General features: G+C 42.3%; 1 protein-coding gene across 1 annotated transcript in view; it reads right to left on the bottom strand.

Moving 5' to 3' along the window:
- ush2a (Usher syndrome 2A (autosomal recessive, mild)) overlaps positions 1-19,419 on the bottom strand; it is a 1,262,450-nt gene that overhangs the window by 193,975 nt on the left and 1,049,056 nt on the right. The window contains exons 74-75 of the mRNA XM_068045693.1: positions 14,983-15,137; positions 13,917-14,115 (exon numbers count right to left, since the gene is read on the bottom strand). Coding sequence (XP_067901794.1) covers positions 13,917-14,115; positions 14,983-15,137 — 354 coding nt within the window. The remainder of the gene's footprint in view (positions 1-13,916; positions 14,116-14,982; positions 15,138-19,419) is intronic.

The raw sequence follows: 19,419 nt of genomic DNA on the forward strand, positions 1-19,419 counted from the left end.
TAATTCAATAAAAATATACTATTAATATCAGGGATTATTTTCATTCAGCATACAAGTAGCATAATGTTGGTAAGAGAGTAAGTTTTCTGTTAATCTCCAAGCTGAGCTTCCAACTTCACATATTGGCCATCAGAAAGATGACTGACTTCCAACTCTGTAATATTGCTCACTGCCCCACTCCCCACATTAGCCCACTTGCTGAATTCTTCAAACATGCTTTGGTCACCTCCAGACTAGATCACTCCAAGATCTCCTTGCTGGCCTCCATCTCCCACCCTCCATAACTTCAGCTCAGCCAAAAATGGGCTGCCCGTATCCTATCTTGCACCAAGCCCCATTTGCCCATCTCACTCATCCTCACTGATAAACATTGACTCCCTATCCCACAATACCTCATAAAATCATAGAATCATAGAACATTTACGGCACAGAAAGAGGCCACTTGGCCCATCATGTCTGTGCCGGCTATAATACGATCCACCCATTCTAATCCCACCTTCGAGCATTTGGTCCATAGCCCTGCAGATTACGGCACTTGAGGTGCATATCCCCACTCTTTTTGAATGAGTTGAAGGTTTCTGGTTCAACTACCCTTTCAGGCAGACCTAGACCCCGATCACCCTCTGGATGAAAAAATGTTTCTTCATCTCCCTGCTCGGCCGAGATTTTACCCTAGGCAGATAGGAGCCGTCCACCGATTGAAAAGTCGGCGAATCTGCTTCCACCTGGCCTGGGGATCCAACCCATATTTTGCGGGTCCCCAGGTTTTAATTAGGCTGAGGCGGGACTTCCACCCGCTTGAGGTAGGAAGTCCTGTCTAAGAGAGATGCTGGCCAATCAGTAGGCTGGCAGATCTCTGTCCCAACAGCGCTACTGGGCATGGTGGTCACTGCTGGGACTGCACCCAGCATCATGAAGAAGATGTTGGGAATCCCGGAAAGCAGGTACGTTTTTGTTGCCTCGCTGGGGTGACCGGTTGGGCCCTAGCGAGGCAAGGGTGGCCGAATGGGGAGCTGGGGGGGCATGCTGGGTGTTGGGGGTGGTTGGAGCATTGGGGGCAGCCCCCTCTGTCGGGCGCAGGGTGCCCGATCATGAGGGACCCCCCCCCCAGGCCAGCAGAAAGCCGCCTGCATTTGTCAGGTGGCTTTTCTTGGGTCTAGGACGCCCGCTTGCCATGCTTAACATCCGTGTGGAGGTGGGCGAAGACCCTTAAGTGGCCGTTAACTGGCTACTTAAGGGCTTTGATTGGCCTGGGGCTGGCGGGCCATTTCTCGCCGCCGCTGCTGCCCTGCATAAAGTGGCGGTGGAGGTGGGAGTGGGTCGGGAAGGGCCCCTGGAGCCTCCCGCTCCATTTTACGCCACCCCACCCCACCGCCACCATCCCGCTCATTGGGGGGTGTAAAATATATCCCCTAATCTAATCTTTCTACCAATCACTTTAAATCTATGTCCCCTAGTCACTGACCTCTCTGCTAAGTACTAAAGTATATAGGCCCTTCACTGCCACTCTATCTAGGCCCCTCACAATTTTGTATATTTCAATCAGATCTCCCTGCAGCTCTCTCTGTTCCAAGGAGAACAACCCCAGCCCATCCAATCTTTTCTCATAGCTTCATTTTTTTCAGTCCCAGCAACATCCTTGTAAATCTCCTCTGTACCCTTTCTAGTGCAATTACATCCTTTCTGTAATGAGGTCACCAGAACTGTACACAGTTCTCAAGCTGTGACCTAACCAATGATTTGTACAGTTCCAGCATAATCTCCCTGCTCTTATATTCTATACCTTGGCTAATAAAGGAAAGGATTCCATATGCTTTCTTAACCACCTTATTGACCAGTCCTGCTACCTTCAGGGATCTGTGGATATTCACTCCAAGGTCCCTCACTTCCTCTACACCTCTCAGTATTCACCCATTAATTGTGTATTCCTTTGCCTTGTTTGACCTCCCTAAATGCATTACATCATAGTTCTCAAGGTTGAATTCTATTTGCCACTTTTCTGTCCAACTGACCAGTCCATTGATATCTTCCTGCAGCCTACAGCTATCCTCCTCGCTATCTACCACACGGCCAATCTTTGTGTCGTCTGCAAACTTCTTGATCATGCCCCCTACATTTACGTCCAAATCGTTAATATATACTACCAAAGCAGGGGACCCAGTACTGAGCCCTGTGGAACGCCACTGGAAACAGTCCTCAAGGCACACAAACACCTGTCAACAATTACCCTTTGTTTCCTGCCACTGAGCCAATTTTGTATCCAATTTGCTTCATTTCCCTGGATCCCATGGGATTTTATTTTTTTAACCAGCCTGCCATATGGGACGTTGACAAAAGCCTTGCTAAAATCCATGTCGACCACATCAACTGCACTACCCTAATCTATCTTCCTTGTTACTTTTTCAAAAAATTCGATCAAGTTGGTTAGACAAGATCTTCCCTTAACAAATCCATGCCGACTATCCTTGATTAATCTGTGCCTTTCTAAGTGACAGTTTTATCCTGTCTCTCAGAATTGATTCCAATAATTTGCCCACTACTGAGGTTAGACTGACTAGCCTGTAATTATTTGGTCTATCCCTCGATCCCTTTTTAAACAGAGGTACAATCCTCTGACACCACACCTCATCTCTGCCACTTTGTTTTTTGATTCCTCCACAGCCTTGCTCCTCCCCATTTTTGTAACCTCCTTCAGTTCCATAAACCCTCTTTACACATTCCTCAGATTTCAGTCTGCTGTTAGTTTCAAAATTCCAAAATAAACTGAAATTTCCAAACAGGTAAACTTTGCAGTTGATCAAATAAAACAAAGCAAACTCATTAGAGCAAATATCTTGGGGTGAATTTCAACTGTGGGAAATAGTGTAAAACAGGCAGTATCAATTCAGCAGGGTGTTACACATCTCTCTCAATTTTCATTTCTCGATTTTGACTTTTGTGCAGCCAACTGGGGGTGTGCGCTGGTCAACTGCCCAATCCAGCAGCAAAGAGGCCACTATCATTTTGAGGCTCTTGTCTCATTTGAATTCGACAGGCGCCCCGATGCAATTCACCAGATTGAAGCCTGCCACCAGCAGGGTAAATTTGGGAGGGGGCGGTGGTGGTTTGATAATAGAGGAAGGAAGTTCTAGAGCAGACGTGACCAGGATTATTTTTGTAGGATCAGTAGACAATGCTCCTGTTCTTCCTGGGTGCACAAAATAATTGAACACTTACCTGTAGAGGGCCTTGCCTCCTTCTTCTCTCATGGATCTGATCAGTTCTTACCTTAAAAAGGCAACAGGACATCAATTTCCACATTAAAAGGGATGGGAGCTTTGGACATCCAGCAGTAGTCCCCTTTTAAAATGGATCCAGCCATAGCGCCAATGTTAACAGGGCGGTAAGGCTACCGACCCTATTTTGAGGCCATCACCACGTTATTAAGGCCAGCCAACGGCACTCAAAATTTATGCAATAATTTCTGCTGCTATTTGAGCCACCATCTTGTCTTTTTGGTGCCTTGATTAATACCCTGGCAGAAAATTCTCCACAGCTGCTTACATATTTTCTGTCTCCCACCTGACAGCTGGCCTGATTGAGAAGCTGGATGGTAGTTGGGTGGAAAGGCCTGTGGTATAAGGCCTCTGCTGGAGACCAGAGAGAAAGGACAGATCCTGGAGGGGTGGGAGAAGAGGTCACAGTGTGGGGGAGGGAGAGATCAAGGGTGGAGAATAGATCATAGGGGTAGGGGAGAGGTTGTGGGGGGGGGGGGGGGGAGATCCGGGTCAGCATCGACTCGTGGGAGTGGGTCAGCATCAGCTCATGGAGAGGGAGGGAGATTGTGGCACATTAGCTTTGGGGGCTGGGGGAAGCATGCCAACCTCTCCTGACCCACTCACAATGCTGGAAAAGCACATACCTCCTGAATCTGGCAGTTTTCTCTTCCCTTCAGGTGCTGGGTTTCCAGAACTCTGGCCTCTTTTTGTGCCGTAAACTTTCTATGATTCTGTGGGCTGAATTTTACTAGCCCTGCGGCATCAGGGGTCACGACAGGGGGGTCCGGAAAATTCTTACTGGAGAGACCCACCACGACCCCCAACACTGAGAAGGCCGCGCCTCATATTACTGGCGGCCACGAGGCCTCGGTGTGGTACCCCCTGCGCTTGGAGGCGGGGCCTTCATTTTAATATTAAAATTAAGTTAAAAACATGCAAATGAACTTACCTTGTCCCGGTGGCCATCCCATGCTGATATTCCGGCTGCCAGCTGGAACTCCCGTGCCTTCAGAACTCCTTTCAGAGTTCCGAGGCATGACACTGGTGTGGGGGGCAGGAGTGAAATTATCAGGGCTGGGGGAGGGACCGATGAACACCTTTCCGATTGGTCGACCGGATGCTGGGAAGGGGTTGATGGTCAAAGGTGCTGAAGTTGGGGGTGAAAGTTTGGCATAAGAAAAGGTGTTTTTTTGGAGGGGCATAGGTCATTTTATTTATTGTTTACTCAGTAGGGGAATGGGAAAGGGGTTTCAAAGTTACATTTAAATTTCATTTCCACTCTTAACTGCAACGGCACCTTTAAATATTACAATTGCCAGTAAGGGCCTGAAGCCCTTCATAAATGGTGCTGACACCTACATGGTGGCGCTGGACGCCATTGCCGGGGACGGAGCGGCCGCTCCCTCTATGTCATCGTGGACAGCCGCTCGGCACCCTCCATTTAAATGAACCCCTACTCGAAATATCGCAGGGGCTCAGTGGCGTCTACTCCGTGCGGGCGGGCCACTGAGATCAAAGCATGCCGCCACGATTTGCGGCGCGCCAGTAAAATTCAGCCCTATGATTCTAAACCGACCCACAGTCATTAAATCCAGATGCCTACTATAATTTGAGTCATACAGCCTTATTAACATATTAAAATTACTGATCCACCTCACGCGAACAGGTTATTTGTGTAGGCCCCCGCCCCCCAACCCTTCCTGGTTAAACTGGAAGTAGATGCTTTCATGAAGGATTGGGGTCGGGTTTCCCATTTTTAAGAGCATAACCCCACCACCACCACCCCCATTCCTTTCCCACCTGTCCTGAGGGATTAAAATTCCACCCAATAGTTTGCATAAATTCATAATTCCTTAAATATTACCATTTTAAGACAATTGTTTAGCCAAGATCATACTTGACTTTTAAAAGAAATTTACATTCGCTATGGGATCAGTTAAAGTTATTGTTTTTAAGTTGAAATTGCACTTTACAATATTAATAACAAAATATGAATGTATTTGTGTGAAACTTCTCTGTGTTATTTTAATTAATAGTGGACAAAGCAAATACATACTAATGTGTTAATGAATTTGTTATTAATATTACACATTGAGTTCAACTTCGAAGTGTGAAACATCTTGCGATCAGTCCATTTAATTCCCTTGCTCCACTATTTTTAGCGCACCCATTAACACATTTGCATAAATTCATTGCTGTGCTATTTTAATACAGACATTAGCCTATTTAAAGTAAACAGATTAATGTACGTGTTAAAATAGTGTAAATGGGAATGAATATGAAAGGGTTAACTGGCGTACTAAAAACAGATGGAATTCAACTCATAATCAGATATTTGAATTTAAATATTTTACATTGATTAAGATACTACAGTTCATAAACGGTATTAATTTAATGCTTTTCAGATTTTATAGAAAATTTAGGGTGATCCTGAAATTCCAAGAAGGTTCTATGGCTTTCCACCTTGACATTGGGAGTTTCTGTAGTGATTTATAAGGCACAGAAATTCTGACCACACAATGCAAGGCAAATAATGGGCTGCAGTGCCTGGCCCTGACCACAGATGGGGACCTGAAGTAGTGGCAGCTGGTATACCAAGACGGAGGAGACAAACTGACCTTCACAAGGGCACATGTGACAACCACCCCCACCCCCCCCACCCCACCCCCCCAAAGCAGGATCCAAAACTGCAGCCCTGACAAGATTTAAAAAAAAATTCCTTGCTCTTTCCCCTCACTTGGGCGCTGATCAGTGCAGTGGCAGGGCCAGGAAGGGTAACTCCTCAAGGAGTAGATGAACGTCAAGGGTTTTAGGGTGCATGGGTCAAGCTGGCACTAAAGATGTGCAACTTGCACCAATGTGCCTTATGCAAATGAAGTCACATTCCACTGACCCCAGAAATGGCTGGGGTTCAGTGTTGGAGGGAACCAGTGGATAAGATAACAGCACAACTACTGGGATTGCAGTCTGTGCAATGTCGGAGCCAATATCCTAATACCTAAATCAAAATTACTTTTTTGGAATTCCACTTAATAGAGTATTATTTTGAAACCATCAAGAATTACAAAGGAAGGAAATATATTTTAGTTCCATTTCCAGTGCTGAGTTCCGATTTACTGAGTGAGATTTTAAAGCATTCAAAACCCATCCACTCACAGAATTAAAATCAGATCCATTAAGTCTCAACAGACCCAAAATTTCTTAAGTTGGAATTCCAGTGGATATACCAGGATTGAACCTGGTGGTACCCTCCTGTGTTAATCCTACCAGAGTTTGTGGGATCAGTGGGAGGGCACCTCATCAGCACAGAGAAGGCAGATGCAAGTACCACCACGAGTGCATCTAGAGCAACCCACCTGCCGCATACTCTTGGAAACTGGTCTGTTCACCAGTATGGGAGTTATCCAGAATCCCCCTCCCAAACTTGGGAATTGACCTGTTGTTTAGGCAGATTTTACATCTCTTCAGGAGACCAGGTCACTTGCCTTGCCTGAACCTCACTTGTAGGGCTCAATAATGTTCTTTTGGAGGCCAGTACACATCCACATGCTTGTTGTACCAGACACCACTACTATGTCTGCACTGAGTGCTGTTTGAGTGCACAGAGTGTGAAGAAGGGTGTTTGGTAAGTGACGGGATTTTAAGGGTTAATCTCTCTCTAAAGTCTAGTTTTTGTTTACATTTAGCAATTAAGTAAAATCACTGTTTAAGAGGCAAGTTAAGTTTCTTCCAGTTTTAAACAGGGATATACAAGCTCTCTGAGAGTAGCTGTAGCTAGTTAATTAGGTAGCTAGCTTAAACTGGTTTCTGAGCCCCAGCAGAGCTCTCGCAAAGATGACTATTGTTTCGGAGAGTATAAATTTAGGGGTCTCTGACTGCTGCTTGAGTGCACAGAGTGGGAAGAAACAAGTTTGGTGAGTGAAGGAGTTCAGTGAAGAAGGAAACTATAAATTAATTAAGAAAAACAAATTTAATTTAATTAACAAAATAAAGATGGCAGGACAGGTGATGTGTCACGGCTGCAGCATGTGGGAGCTCTTGGATGCCATGGCAATCCATGGCAACCACATCTGCAGGATCTGTGGCTTGAGGAGCTTTGGCTCAGATTAGATTAGCTGGAGGCCGAGCTGCAGACATTGCGATGCATCAGGGAGGGGGAAAGTTACCTGGTCACTTTGGCAGTCACATCCTTTAGGATAGGGTTGTCTGATTTGGCCAGTGGTCAAGGACAGGAGGGTGTGACAAGGAGTCAGGAGGTAAGAGGATAGCGAAGGTGGGAGTGGAGCAGCCTCAGCCCTTGCAATTCAGCAACAAGTTTGAGGTTCTTGCAGCTTGTATGGATCAGAGTGAGGGTTGTAGTGTGGATGATCAGACTGACCATGGTGCCATTCTACAGGAAACCATTCAAGTGGGGGGAGTTAAAAGGAACGTAGAGGTAGTAGGGAACAGTATAGACAGGGGGATAGACACAGTTCTCTGCAGCCAAGAGCGACAGTCCAGAAGGCTGTGTTGCCTGCCTGGTGCCAGGGTTTGGGACATCTGCTCAGGGCTGGGGAGGAACTTGCAGTGGGAGGGGGAGGATTCAGTGGCCGTAGTCCATGTAGGTACCAATGACATAGCTAGGACTAGGAACGAGGTTCTAAATAAGGAGTATGAGGAGCTGGTCACTAAATTAAAAAGCAGGACCTCAAAGTTAATAATCTCTGGATTATTACCTGAGCCATGTGCAAATTGGCATAGGGTAAAAAAGACTAGAGAGATGAATATGTGGCTCAAAGACTGGTGTGGGGGAAGTGAGTTCCAGTTAGTGAGGCACTGCACCAGTACTGGGGAAAGTGGGGGCTGTACCAATGTGATGGACTTCACCTGAACTGTGCTGGGACAGTGTTCTAGCAAGTCATGTATCTAGGGAAGTAGAGAGGGCTTTATACTAAATAGAGGGAGGAAGGGATCATATCGGGGAAGATTGAGTAAATTAAAGGGAAATGACAAGGCAATAGGTCAAGGTAGCAATAAAGGTTATGATGATCAGAGTATGGCAGGAAGGGACAGTGATTGCAAAATTAAGAGTGCACCAGCAGATAGGGCCAGTGTTTACAAAAACAATAAAAGAACTGAATTAAGGGCTCTGTGTCTGAATGCCCGCAGCATTCGCAATAGAACAGATGAATTGTCAGCTCAAATATAAATTCATATTTATGACCAGATAGCCATTACATAGACATGGCTAGAAGAAAACCAAAGCTGGGACCTGAATATCCAAGGGAATGTGACATTCAGGAAGGACAGTAAGCTGGGAAAAGGTGGTGGGGTAGTTCTGTTAATTAAAGGGGGCATTAGCACTGTAGTGAGAAATGACTTTAGTTCTAAAGATCAAGACGTAGAATCAGTTTGGGTGGAACTAAGAAATAGCAAGGGGCAGAAAACGTTGGTTGGAGTCGTTTATAGGCCATGAAACAGTAGTGGTGATGTAAATCACAGTATATATCAGGAAATTAGAGGTGTGTGTAACAAAGGTAATACAGTAATCATGGGGAATTGCAATCTACATATAGACTGGGTAAACTTTATTAGTACTAATGTTGTGGAGGACGAATTCTTGGAATGTATGCGAGATGGTTTTCTAGAGCAGTACGTTGAGGAACAAACTAGGGAATGGGCTATTTTAGATCTAGTATTATGCAATGAAAAAGGGCTAATTAATAATCTTGTTGTAAAGGAGCCTTTAGGAAAGAGTGGCCATAGTATGATAGAATTTTACATTAAGTTGAAAGTGATGTAGTTCAATCAGAAACTAACGTCTTAAATCTAAGCAAACGAAACTATGAAGATATGAGGGGCAAATTGGCTATGGTAGATTGGGGAATTACGTTAAAAGGTATGACGGTAGACAGCCACGGCTAACATTTAAAGAACTAATACACAACAAAAATACATTCCTTTAACGCACAAAAACCCAGCAAGTAAAGTGTTCCACTGTGGCAACGAAAGAATTCAAGAATTGTATTAGAGCAAAGGAAGAGGCATATAACGTTGCCAAAAAAAGTAAGCCTGAGGACTGAGAGCCTTTCAGAATTCTGCAAAGGAGGATGAAGAAAAAGATTAAGAAAGGAAAAATAGAGTATGAGAGTAACAAGTAAGAAATATAAAAACAGACCGTAAAAGCTTCTATAGGTATGTAAAAAAGAAAAGAATAGCAAAGACAAATCCACTTTGGTATTTCGAGCGGAGTCAGGAGAATTTATATTGAGGAATAAGGAAATGGCAGATAAACTAAACAAATACTTTGTGCCTGTCTTCATGGAGAAAAATACTAAAAACCTCCCAGAAATAATGGAGAATCAAGGGACTAATGTAAATGAGGAACTGCAAGATATTAATATTAGTAAAAAAAAGTACTAGAGAAATTCATGGGACTTAAAGTAGATAAATCCACTGGATCTGATGATCTACATTCCAGAGTGTTGAAAGAGGGGCAATAGAGATAGTAGATGCATTGATGGCCATCTTTCAAAATTCTATAGACTCTGGAATGGTTCCTGCAGATTGGAAGGTGGCAAATGTAACCCCACTATTTAAGAAAGGAGGGAGAGAGAACACAGGGAACTACAGACCTGTTAATCTAACATCAGTCGTAGGGAAAATGCTAGAATCTATAATAAAGGATGTGATAACAGGACACTTAGAAAATAATGGTAGGATTGGGCAGAGTCAACATGGATTTATGAAAGGGAAATCATGTTTAACAAACCTGTTGGTGTTTTTTGAGGATGTAACTAGCGGAATAGATAAGGGGGAACCAGTGAATGTGGTATATTTAGATTTTCAGAAAACTTTTGATAAGGCCCACACAAGAGGTTAGTAAACAAAATTAGAGCACATGGGATTGGGTGAATATATTGGCATGGATTGAGAACTGGTTAATTGACAGAAAACAGGGAGTGGGAATAAATAGGTCATTTTCAGGTTGGCAGGCTGTGACTAGTGGGTACCGCAAGGATCAGTGCTTGGGCCCCAGCTATTCACAATCTATATCCCATGATTTGGATGTGGGGATTAAATGTAATATTTCCAAGTTTGCAGATGACACAAAATTAAATGGAAGTGTTGAGTTGTGAGGAGGATGCAAAGATGCTTCAAGAGGATTTGGAGAGGCTAAGCGAGTAGCCAAAAATTTGGCAGACGGAATACAATGTGGAAAAATATGAGGTTATCCACTTTGGTAGGAGAAAAAGAAATACAGAGTATTTCTTAAATGGTGAGATGCTGGAAGTGTTGAATTTCAAATGGATTTGGGTGTCCTTGTTCATGAGTCACTGAAAGCTAACATGCAGGAACAGCAAGCAATTAAGAAGGCAAATGGTATGCTGGCCTTCATTATAAGAGGATTTGAGTATAGGAGTAAAGATATATTACTGCAATTATATAGAGCCTTGGTGAGACTGCAACTGGAGTATTGTGTTCAGGTCTGGTCTCCTTACCTGAGGAAAGATATACTTGCCATAGAGAGTGCAATGAAAGTTCACCAAACTGGGATGGAGGGATTGTCCTATGAGGAAAGATTAAATAGACTGGGCCTTTATTCTCTGGAGTTTAGAAGAATGAGAGGTGATCTCATTCAAACATACAAAATCCTTACAGGGCTCAACAGGGTTGATGCAAAAAGGATGTTTCCCCTGGCTGGCGAGTCCAGAACCAGGGGACACAGTCTTAGAACAAGGGGCAGGCCATTTAGAACTGAGATGAGGAGGAATTTCTTCACTCAGAGGATGGTGAATCTTTGGAATTCTCTGCACCATCGGCTGTGGAGGCTCAGTCGTTGAGTACGTTCAAGACTGAGATCGGTAGATTTCTACATATTAACATTAAGGGTTATGGGGCTAGTGCAGGAAAATGGTGTTGAAGTAGATCAGCCATCATCTCATGGAGAGGGCTCGAAGGGCTGAATGGCTTACTCCTACACCGATTTATTATATTCTTATGTTCTTATTGCCAGCTCCCCTTTCGCTCTGAAGAGTGTGAGCATTCAACTTGGGGGAGTCCCAGCTTTTGGTTGTGCCCTTGGTTGTTATTTGCTTTGTAAGGGATGAATGGAGACTTCAGATCTTACAAGGTAAAGAGGAATGACCTGGAAACAAGTGACCCATTATTTTTAGAAAACCATATCAGGCCTTTGAAATGTAGTTATGAAATACCAGCCCAAGGATTTAAGAAATGTTATTGAAAAGAAATGATGGGCAGATTTTCTACCCGCTCCCCACCATTGTTTTGATGGGTCAGGGGCACATATGGGTTGAAACTTGCTAAGGGATGCATTCTGTCACAATTTCCACCTGCTCCCATTTCCCAGTGGGGTGCCTGAAATGTGCCTGCCCACATATGGGTTGTCACATACAATTTAAGTTAAAATGAGGGAAATGTGGCCTTTGTAGCATTTTTTGCGGTTAACTATAATTGAATGCTGGATGCTGGAGCTGCATGTTAGGGGCCTCTCGGAGCAAGCCTATGATTGGAACCAATAATTTGGGAGAGCAAAAACATCTTTTTTTTCAGTAGCTTAATGTTTGTCATTTTCTCTCACAGCAACAGGTTCCCAAGTCTGATGCGCTGCTTATCGGATGCTGGGGAGCCTGCCTACCTCATGCAAATGACCCTGGTGCTTAAAAATACAGTCAGAATAGGTAGGCATCTCCAGGCCAGGTTCAAGTTCCATCCTACCAGATATGCGCTCCTACCAGAAAATACAGGTCCCTTTACTAGTAAACATACCTTTCTTGTCAACTGAAGTCTTTATTGAACAAAGTTAATATTTTCATGGTTTCTTGTGATTTACTTACAACTACAAAATTAGAAGAATATTTCTTCTTGACTGGTAAGAAAATGTATTAAGCTTAAATTAATTTCTGTTCAAATGGTGGTCAGCTTTGTGGCATTTTTTTTATTCTGCTATGAAAGGAAGAAGAATCCAAAAGTGTATCAAACATTTTTGTCAGGATGGCATTATGAGAAAGTAATGCAATGATGCATTTCCATATTATTTGCATCATAATGTTATGTTTTTTGCAAAAAATGTATTGAAACAAAGGTTATGAAGCACGTTTTTCAGGATCATGGTGTCCCCTTTTAATGCTTATGAAGATACTTGAGCTGAAGGGGGCAGTATCATCCTTCCTTCCAGTAAATCCTAAAAAACATTATCATTGCAATTCTCCTTTGGAGTATTAGTTGGCCCATTTGTTAAATACTGATAACACAAAGTGAAACAATGCCATAACTGTCATCTAAATTGTTTTTTACAGGATACTGGAAGTATTCAGTAATAAATGATATAAAAAGGTCTGATATTGACAAGCTGCCATTTACTATTTGCATTAAAGAACATGAGAAGATGATGGCTACTGCCCCTGTCCCTAAGGTATTAGGCTCAGTGAGACATTAGAAAATGCTTCAGTTTACTTAAAGCATTGATAACACCCCTAAATAATTAAGTGAGAACTTCCTGTCCTCAAATACTTAATGCTTTTTTTGTCTTAAGAGAATTATGAATGACTTCTAGATTTCACATGGCATGTCTGCTCATTCTGCCCTCTCCCCCAGAAACACTTTATAAGATCAGGTTTCTTAGGCTCAGATGTAATTAAAAATAAGCTGTCAGAAAACACTACACAGCAGCCAGAAAAAGAGAAATCATGCCAGAGGAAATGTACATTGATTTACTGGATTACAACCCATTTATACCAATATTTCAAATGATGCTCATATTACAGTGATGGAAAAGATTAAAGGAACAATCCACTATTTTTATGACAACTGTTCAAAGCCTTTAAAAGGTAAAAAGTTACATTTTATCTATCTCTGTGTGAAAAATATGTGCACATAATTCACTTGTGGTGGACAGCAGCAAAATATATGGGATGTTTATGGAAAATAAGTAAGTATCTGTAAAGTATGGCAATTACCGGAGGTCATACTTCAAACAGATTGCACTTTTATCTCTCTGTTCGTAACCCCTAAGGGATACAGTGGCTCTTCTGCATTTTAATACACTAACATTACAAGGTTACCATTCAAATTTATTTAGATATTGCTAATGAAATGAAATTAGCTTGTTTCACCCTATTGTATTCTTTGAAAAAGTTTATAATAATTTTATCAAATATCTTAATTAAATACATTGCATATTTGTAGTTTTGGAATCTATATAATCCATGTGACCAATTGAGTTAACACTTTGGTTATATTGGAAACCTAGTACAACAAGGTTGCAACAATCAGAGACAATTTTGATTGGAAGAGGAATAACTTAAATAGGATAAACTTTTAAGCAACATTTGTATCATTGAAATTACCAATACATTACAATCTACTACTGTTGCATGTGTGCCAGCACATATGTTTGGGTGTGTGTTTGTGTACTTGCATGCAGGGAGGGGGAAGCAAACTTGTCCCCACATAGGGTCCCTGTATTCCTCCCCATAACCCTGCAGATGTCCCAATGGAAAGTAGGAACAAACAGAGAACTATAAGTGCACACATGTGTCCTTCAATCAGCCTCACAATGCACTACTACTCCATACAACTGAACTGCTATGCTGCAAACGGAAGAATTCAATAGTCAAGATTCAATTATTAGTCATGCAACTTTATGACCCTTTATACCTGTTACAATGAACTTCATCCTGTTAGTAGTGTCTGAATAGGACACCCGTGTCCCAATCTGGTGGATTTGGTACTCTTGTATTATACCATTTGGCTTAGCTGGTGGTCTCCACATAAGCTGTAAAGAGGTTGCATTAAGGGTGACCACTGTTGGAGAATAGACATTTTCAGGGACTCCTTGGACAGTCGCTGCAATCACCTATGACATGAAAGAAAGTTTAATGGCAGTTTCTCAATTATCAAGCAACATCAGCAAATGTAGCAGAATATGATCTCATGGAATAACACAAGACATTCTGAACTAGGGTCACTTGAGTATAGCTACATTTGCATAATTCCCCCAAAATATTATTTAATGGTCACATAAAAAGTCATCTGAGAATCCCAAAACTCAACAGGCTGATAGACAATAAAAACAGAAAATGCTGGAAATCTTCAGTAGGTCAGGCAGCATCTGTGGAGAAAGAAAAAGAGTTAACATTTCAGGTCGATGACCATTCAAACCTTTTGTATTAGGCTGATAGACAAGTTTGATGTCATGATGGAAATATGTACCTCCTGTGTTATTATTTCCAAACACCATTATATCATATCTATAGTTTCCATGTATGACAACATATTTATTTTGAAAATGTAGGGGGGCTGATGTTCTTTTAAATTGAAAAATTAAGTTGAAGGGCTAAGGTTGAATAGAACAGATGAGTTAAACCAGGAATAGATGAGGTAAACCAAGAAGCGACGATTAAGTGTTGTCAAGCTTAGGTTTTAAAAGCATGTAAGTTGTAGGAGAAAAGGAAGACTACGGGAAGTAAGGAGTTCTGTATTTTGAGATTCCAAGGAAGGATTGAATTAGGGTAGGAAATGATGTAATAAATCTTGATTTTAATACACCAATAATGCAGGGAAGGGGTAGAATATGTAAAATGGCATATCTGGAGTTTAGGAGGAATAGGAGTAGGAAAGGAACTATGACTGTATTCATACTGATAAAGTAAAGATTATTAAATTAATGAATCTACTGTGTAGTTTAATATGACCTTCACACTGTTACGTGCAGCACACCCACCTTGCTGCTGTCTGCACACTGAGCAAGTGTACAAGCTCTCAGTTGGTAGGAGTATTCCTGGTATGGCTGAATGTCTCCAGTATCTATGAAACTGAAGTCTGTCCCACGAAAACGCTCAGTCCCATTGCGTAGAACAATGTAATGTATGATAATGCCTAGTTCAATAAGAGATACTGTTTAGATGCAAAAAAGCAACAAATCAGCTGAAAGGCAACTCTTAAAAGCATGCAATACCCTGTAAATCTGCTCCAACCTAGCTATTATTCAGTCAGCTTTTAAATATATCTTTGGCTTTTGTCATTCTTAGTACCTTTTTACTCTTCTGCAAACAGTTCCATTAAAAATAGAGCCACTCTGTAGGCTTTGGACTAAATAACGATATGTCTTGCATCCTGGGGCCAGTAATGAACAAACTGGCCTGGTGCCATTTTATAGTGAGGCCTGAATGCTAGCTGAACAAATGAGGTCATAATAATTTTGAAAATTTATTGTTCCTCCTTTGATGATGCCATTGTCGGTTATTTGGTGTCGCTAAGCAAATAATAGTATCATTGATCCTTCCCTGTCACTAATCAAATGAAGTAATTGCAGCTCTTCAAATTTGATCTAATTTTTGTATTAGAATACCTGTTAGGATTCAGAAATGCCAAATTTGCAGAATGTGCTACAAATTTGTCTTCTGTAAGTCAGAAGTTCTGTTCCATATGCTTTAAACAAGTAATACTGATTGTGTTTAGGTTAGAATACTCATGTGATTTATGCTTCTGTCAAGTCATTAGCAAAGTTTCTTTTTGCATGTTGAAAACTGGTAATTAACACAAAAGAGCCTTTTGTCACTGCAGCCATAATTTATGAGAGTAGCCATGGTCAGCACTATTCAGAGCTTTCTTTTACTTAAGCCATTGGTTTAAGTGGCCATAATGCACCAGTGCCATGTTCAGGTTCTTACCTCATTAGGGTGCACTTCTTGGGATTCGAGAGTTCAGCCATTTTCTCATTAGTTGGTTCCAATTTTATAAAAGAAGCAAAGACTGAAGAATGCATTCTGTGCATGCCCCAGCTTTTTACAGCCTATTCTGAAATACAAATAGATGTGTCTGTGTCCTGCAGTAATCACTCCCCTGGCTCCTGGGCAAGATGCATGCTTCAGCTGGTCCTTCCTAATGATGTGCAGTACTGATGTTATGAATTTGAGTCTTCCGTAAATACCATCTCAAGTTCAGTGGCAACAGTTGTTCCCAAAAGTGGTCCGAGCAACTTATTGTCTTACCACCTATGCTATTGTGCATATAGATATAGTGCAGAGGGAGTTGCCTCAAATTGCCCTAAATCTACTTGTACAGTAGCATAATCCAGGACAGTGCCAATAGAACCCCCTTGTGAGCTGAACCGGAAATCCATGTCCTTGGCACGTTTGTTTCTCCAATCTCTCTGAAAGTGGACTGAGTTAGGAGAAGTTTGGTTTGAATCATTCAGTTACTTTATTCAATAGTAAGGTGAATGTATAAAGCAATTATCTTCAGATTTACTTGGTTCAATGTATACCACTTGGCTTCTCTTGTGTAATTTACTGATGTCTCAACAGTAAAAAAGCTTTGTTAATGCATATCACATTTATTTCCTGTAAGAAATCTTGTCACAGTTTGTTGATAACAGGCCTATTTTTTATAAAATAGAGAAAATCTATGAGCCCGATTTTAACTCTGTGCACGAGGATGGGTTTTGTGTGGGTTAAAATCTCGCCCTATCTAGCTCATGCATAAAGCATGCTGCATTCTGATTGGTTTATAGTGAATGTGAAATTTGAACCAATAAAAAAAACGGCCCTGCAATTTCTGTGAAAATCTCCCAATCGTCTGTTGAATCTTCAGCAGAAATCTCAGGGAAATGATAAAATTCCTCTCCTCCCCCATGGTTTCCACCAAAGTTACAGCAGACGACTGGGAGAACCTCACAGAAATTCTACCTGATTATCAAAAGAAAGTGCTACATCTGTTTAAACATTGACAGGTCTTGGCCTTGTGTTCTATTTGGATTTGGTCTTGGACTACAACCTTTTTTTTTTAATAGCTTTATGAATACACAACCTTCCAAGGCCTCATATATGTTGTATAACCTCATTGGCCTGAAATTTCCCCACAGAGGCAGAAAATAGGAGTCGGGAATTGTTTTTGGGTCCCAAACCTGCCTCCGGTGGGAACCTGATTAAAGTCATAATTTTCAGATGGGTGAGCCCTGAGTTGATACAGAGATGGGTTCCCTATACAATTAGAGCCAGTGGGAGCAGGAATGGAGGCAGGCCAGATGAAGTAGAGGGCTGATTTAAACTCCCCACAGCAGCCATCATTGAGTCTGCTGGTTGTCGAAGAGAGAATTTTGCTGATTGTGCCAAAGCCTTCCACAGCACCACAGGGAAGTGAGCTGTCACAGGAGAGCCGGAGGCACAGTGAGGAAGAGGAGGGAGGTCCTCTTCCCAGAGGATGGCAGGAGGCCACCAGCCAAAAACAAAGAGACCTAGGTTCAGAAAACTGCCACTGTTAGTGGCAGAGGCGTGACTAGAAGAACCTGGATTCAGTGCCGTAACCCCCCAACCCTCAGGACAAGTCTCAGGGCTTCCACCCTCCAGCAGACACACCACCTGCTGCTCTTGAACATGGGAGGGGTGTGTGGCCAGGCTACTTACCGACTCCTCAGAATGGATAGGGGCCCAAAAGTGAGGAGGGGTGCCCTTCTTCTAGTGCATCACCCCAATGAAGCAGACAGCGATAGTGATAGCCAGAATAGTGGAAGAGGCACTGGCCATAATCTTCCAATTCTCCTTAGATACAGGGGGTGGTACAAGAAGACTGAAGAATTGCAAATGTTACACCTTTGTTCAAAAAAGGGTGTAAGGATAAGCCCAGCAACTACAGGCCAGTCAGTTTAACCTTGGTGATCAGAAAGCTTTTAGAAAAGATAATTTGGGACAAAATTAAGTCACTTGGACAAATGTAGATTAATGAAGGAAAGCTTGAGGAAAGCATGGATTTGTTAAGAGAAAAACATGTTTAACTAACTTCCATTTTTTGATGAGGTAATGGAGAGGGTTGCTGAAGGTAATGCGATTGATATGGTGTACGTGGACTTCCAAAAAGCATTTGATAAAGTGCCACATAACAGGCTTGTCAGCAAATTGAACGCCCATGGAATAACAGGGACAGTGGCAGCATGGATATGAAGTTGGCTGAATGACAGGAAACAGAGAGTGGTGGTGAATGGTTGTTATTTGGACTGGAGGAAGATATATAGTGGGGTTCCCCAGGAGTCAGTGTTAGGACCACTGCTTTTCTTGATCTGTATTAATCGCCTAGACTTTGGTGTACAAGGCACAATTTGTAGATGACACAAATTTGGAAATATTGTGAATTGTGAGGAGGATAGTGATAAACTTCAAGAGGACATAGGCTGGTGGAATGGGCGGATAAGTGGCAGATGAAATTTAATGCAGCAAAGTGTAAAGTGATTCATTTTGGTAGGAAGAACGAGGAGAGGCAATATAAAATAAAGGGTACAATTCTAAAATGGGTGCAGGAGCAGAAGGACTTGGGGGTATACATGCACAAATCATTGAAGGTAGCAGGGCAGGTTGAGAAAGCAGTTAATAAAGCATACGGGATCCTGGGCTTTATAAATAGGGACATAGAGTACAAAAGCAAGGAAGTTATGATTAACCTGTATAAAACACTGGTTCAGGCTTTACTGGAGTATTGCAGCCAGTTCTGGGGAGCACATTTTAGGAAGGATGTGAAGGCATTAGAAAGGGTGCAGAAAAGATTCACGAAAATGGTTCCAGGGATGAGGAACATCAGTTACGTATACAGATTGGAGAAGCTAGGGCTGTTCTCCTTGGAGAAGAGAAAATTAGGAGATTTCATAGAGGTGTTGAAAATCATGACCAGTCTGGGCAGAGTAGATAGGGAGAAACTTTTCCCATTGGTGGAAGGGTCAAGAACCAGAGGGTACAGATTTAAGGTGACTGGCAAAGGAAGCAATGGCAACATGAGGAAAAACTTTTTTCTGCAGCATGTAGTTGGTATCTGGAATGCACTGCCTGAGAGTCTGGTGGAGGCTGATTCAATCATGGCTTTCAAAAAAGAATTGGATAACTATCCAAAGCGGAAAGATTTGCGGGCTACAGGGAAAAGGCAGGGGAATGGAACTAGGTGAGCTGCTCTTCCAGCCAGCACAGACACGCACTCCGAATGGCCTCCTTCTGTGCTGTAACCATTCTATGATTTCTATGATTTCTAATAGGCAGTCGGGCCTGATGAAACGGGAGCTTTTGGTGAACCTGGTGATGACAGAGGATGAAATGGTCATTAAGGGGTTCTGCGCACTGAGTGACATTGGATAGCCTCAGCACTACTGTGGCTTCCATTCTCCTAGGCTAGCTCTCAT

This window comes from Heterodontus francisci, chromosome 13 (assembly GCF_036365525.1).
Source record: "Heterodontus francisci isolate sHetFra1 chromosome 13, sHetFra1.hap1, whole genome shotgun sequence".
Classification (NCBI taxonomy): domain Eukaryota; kingdom Metazoa; phylum Chordata; class Chondrichthyes; order Heterodontiformes; family Heterodontidae; genus Heterodontus; species Heterodontus francisci.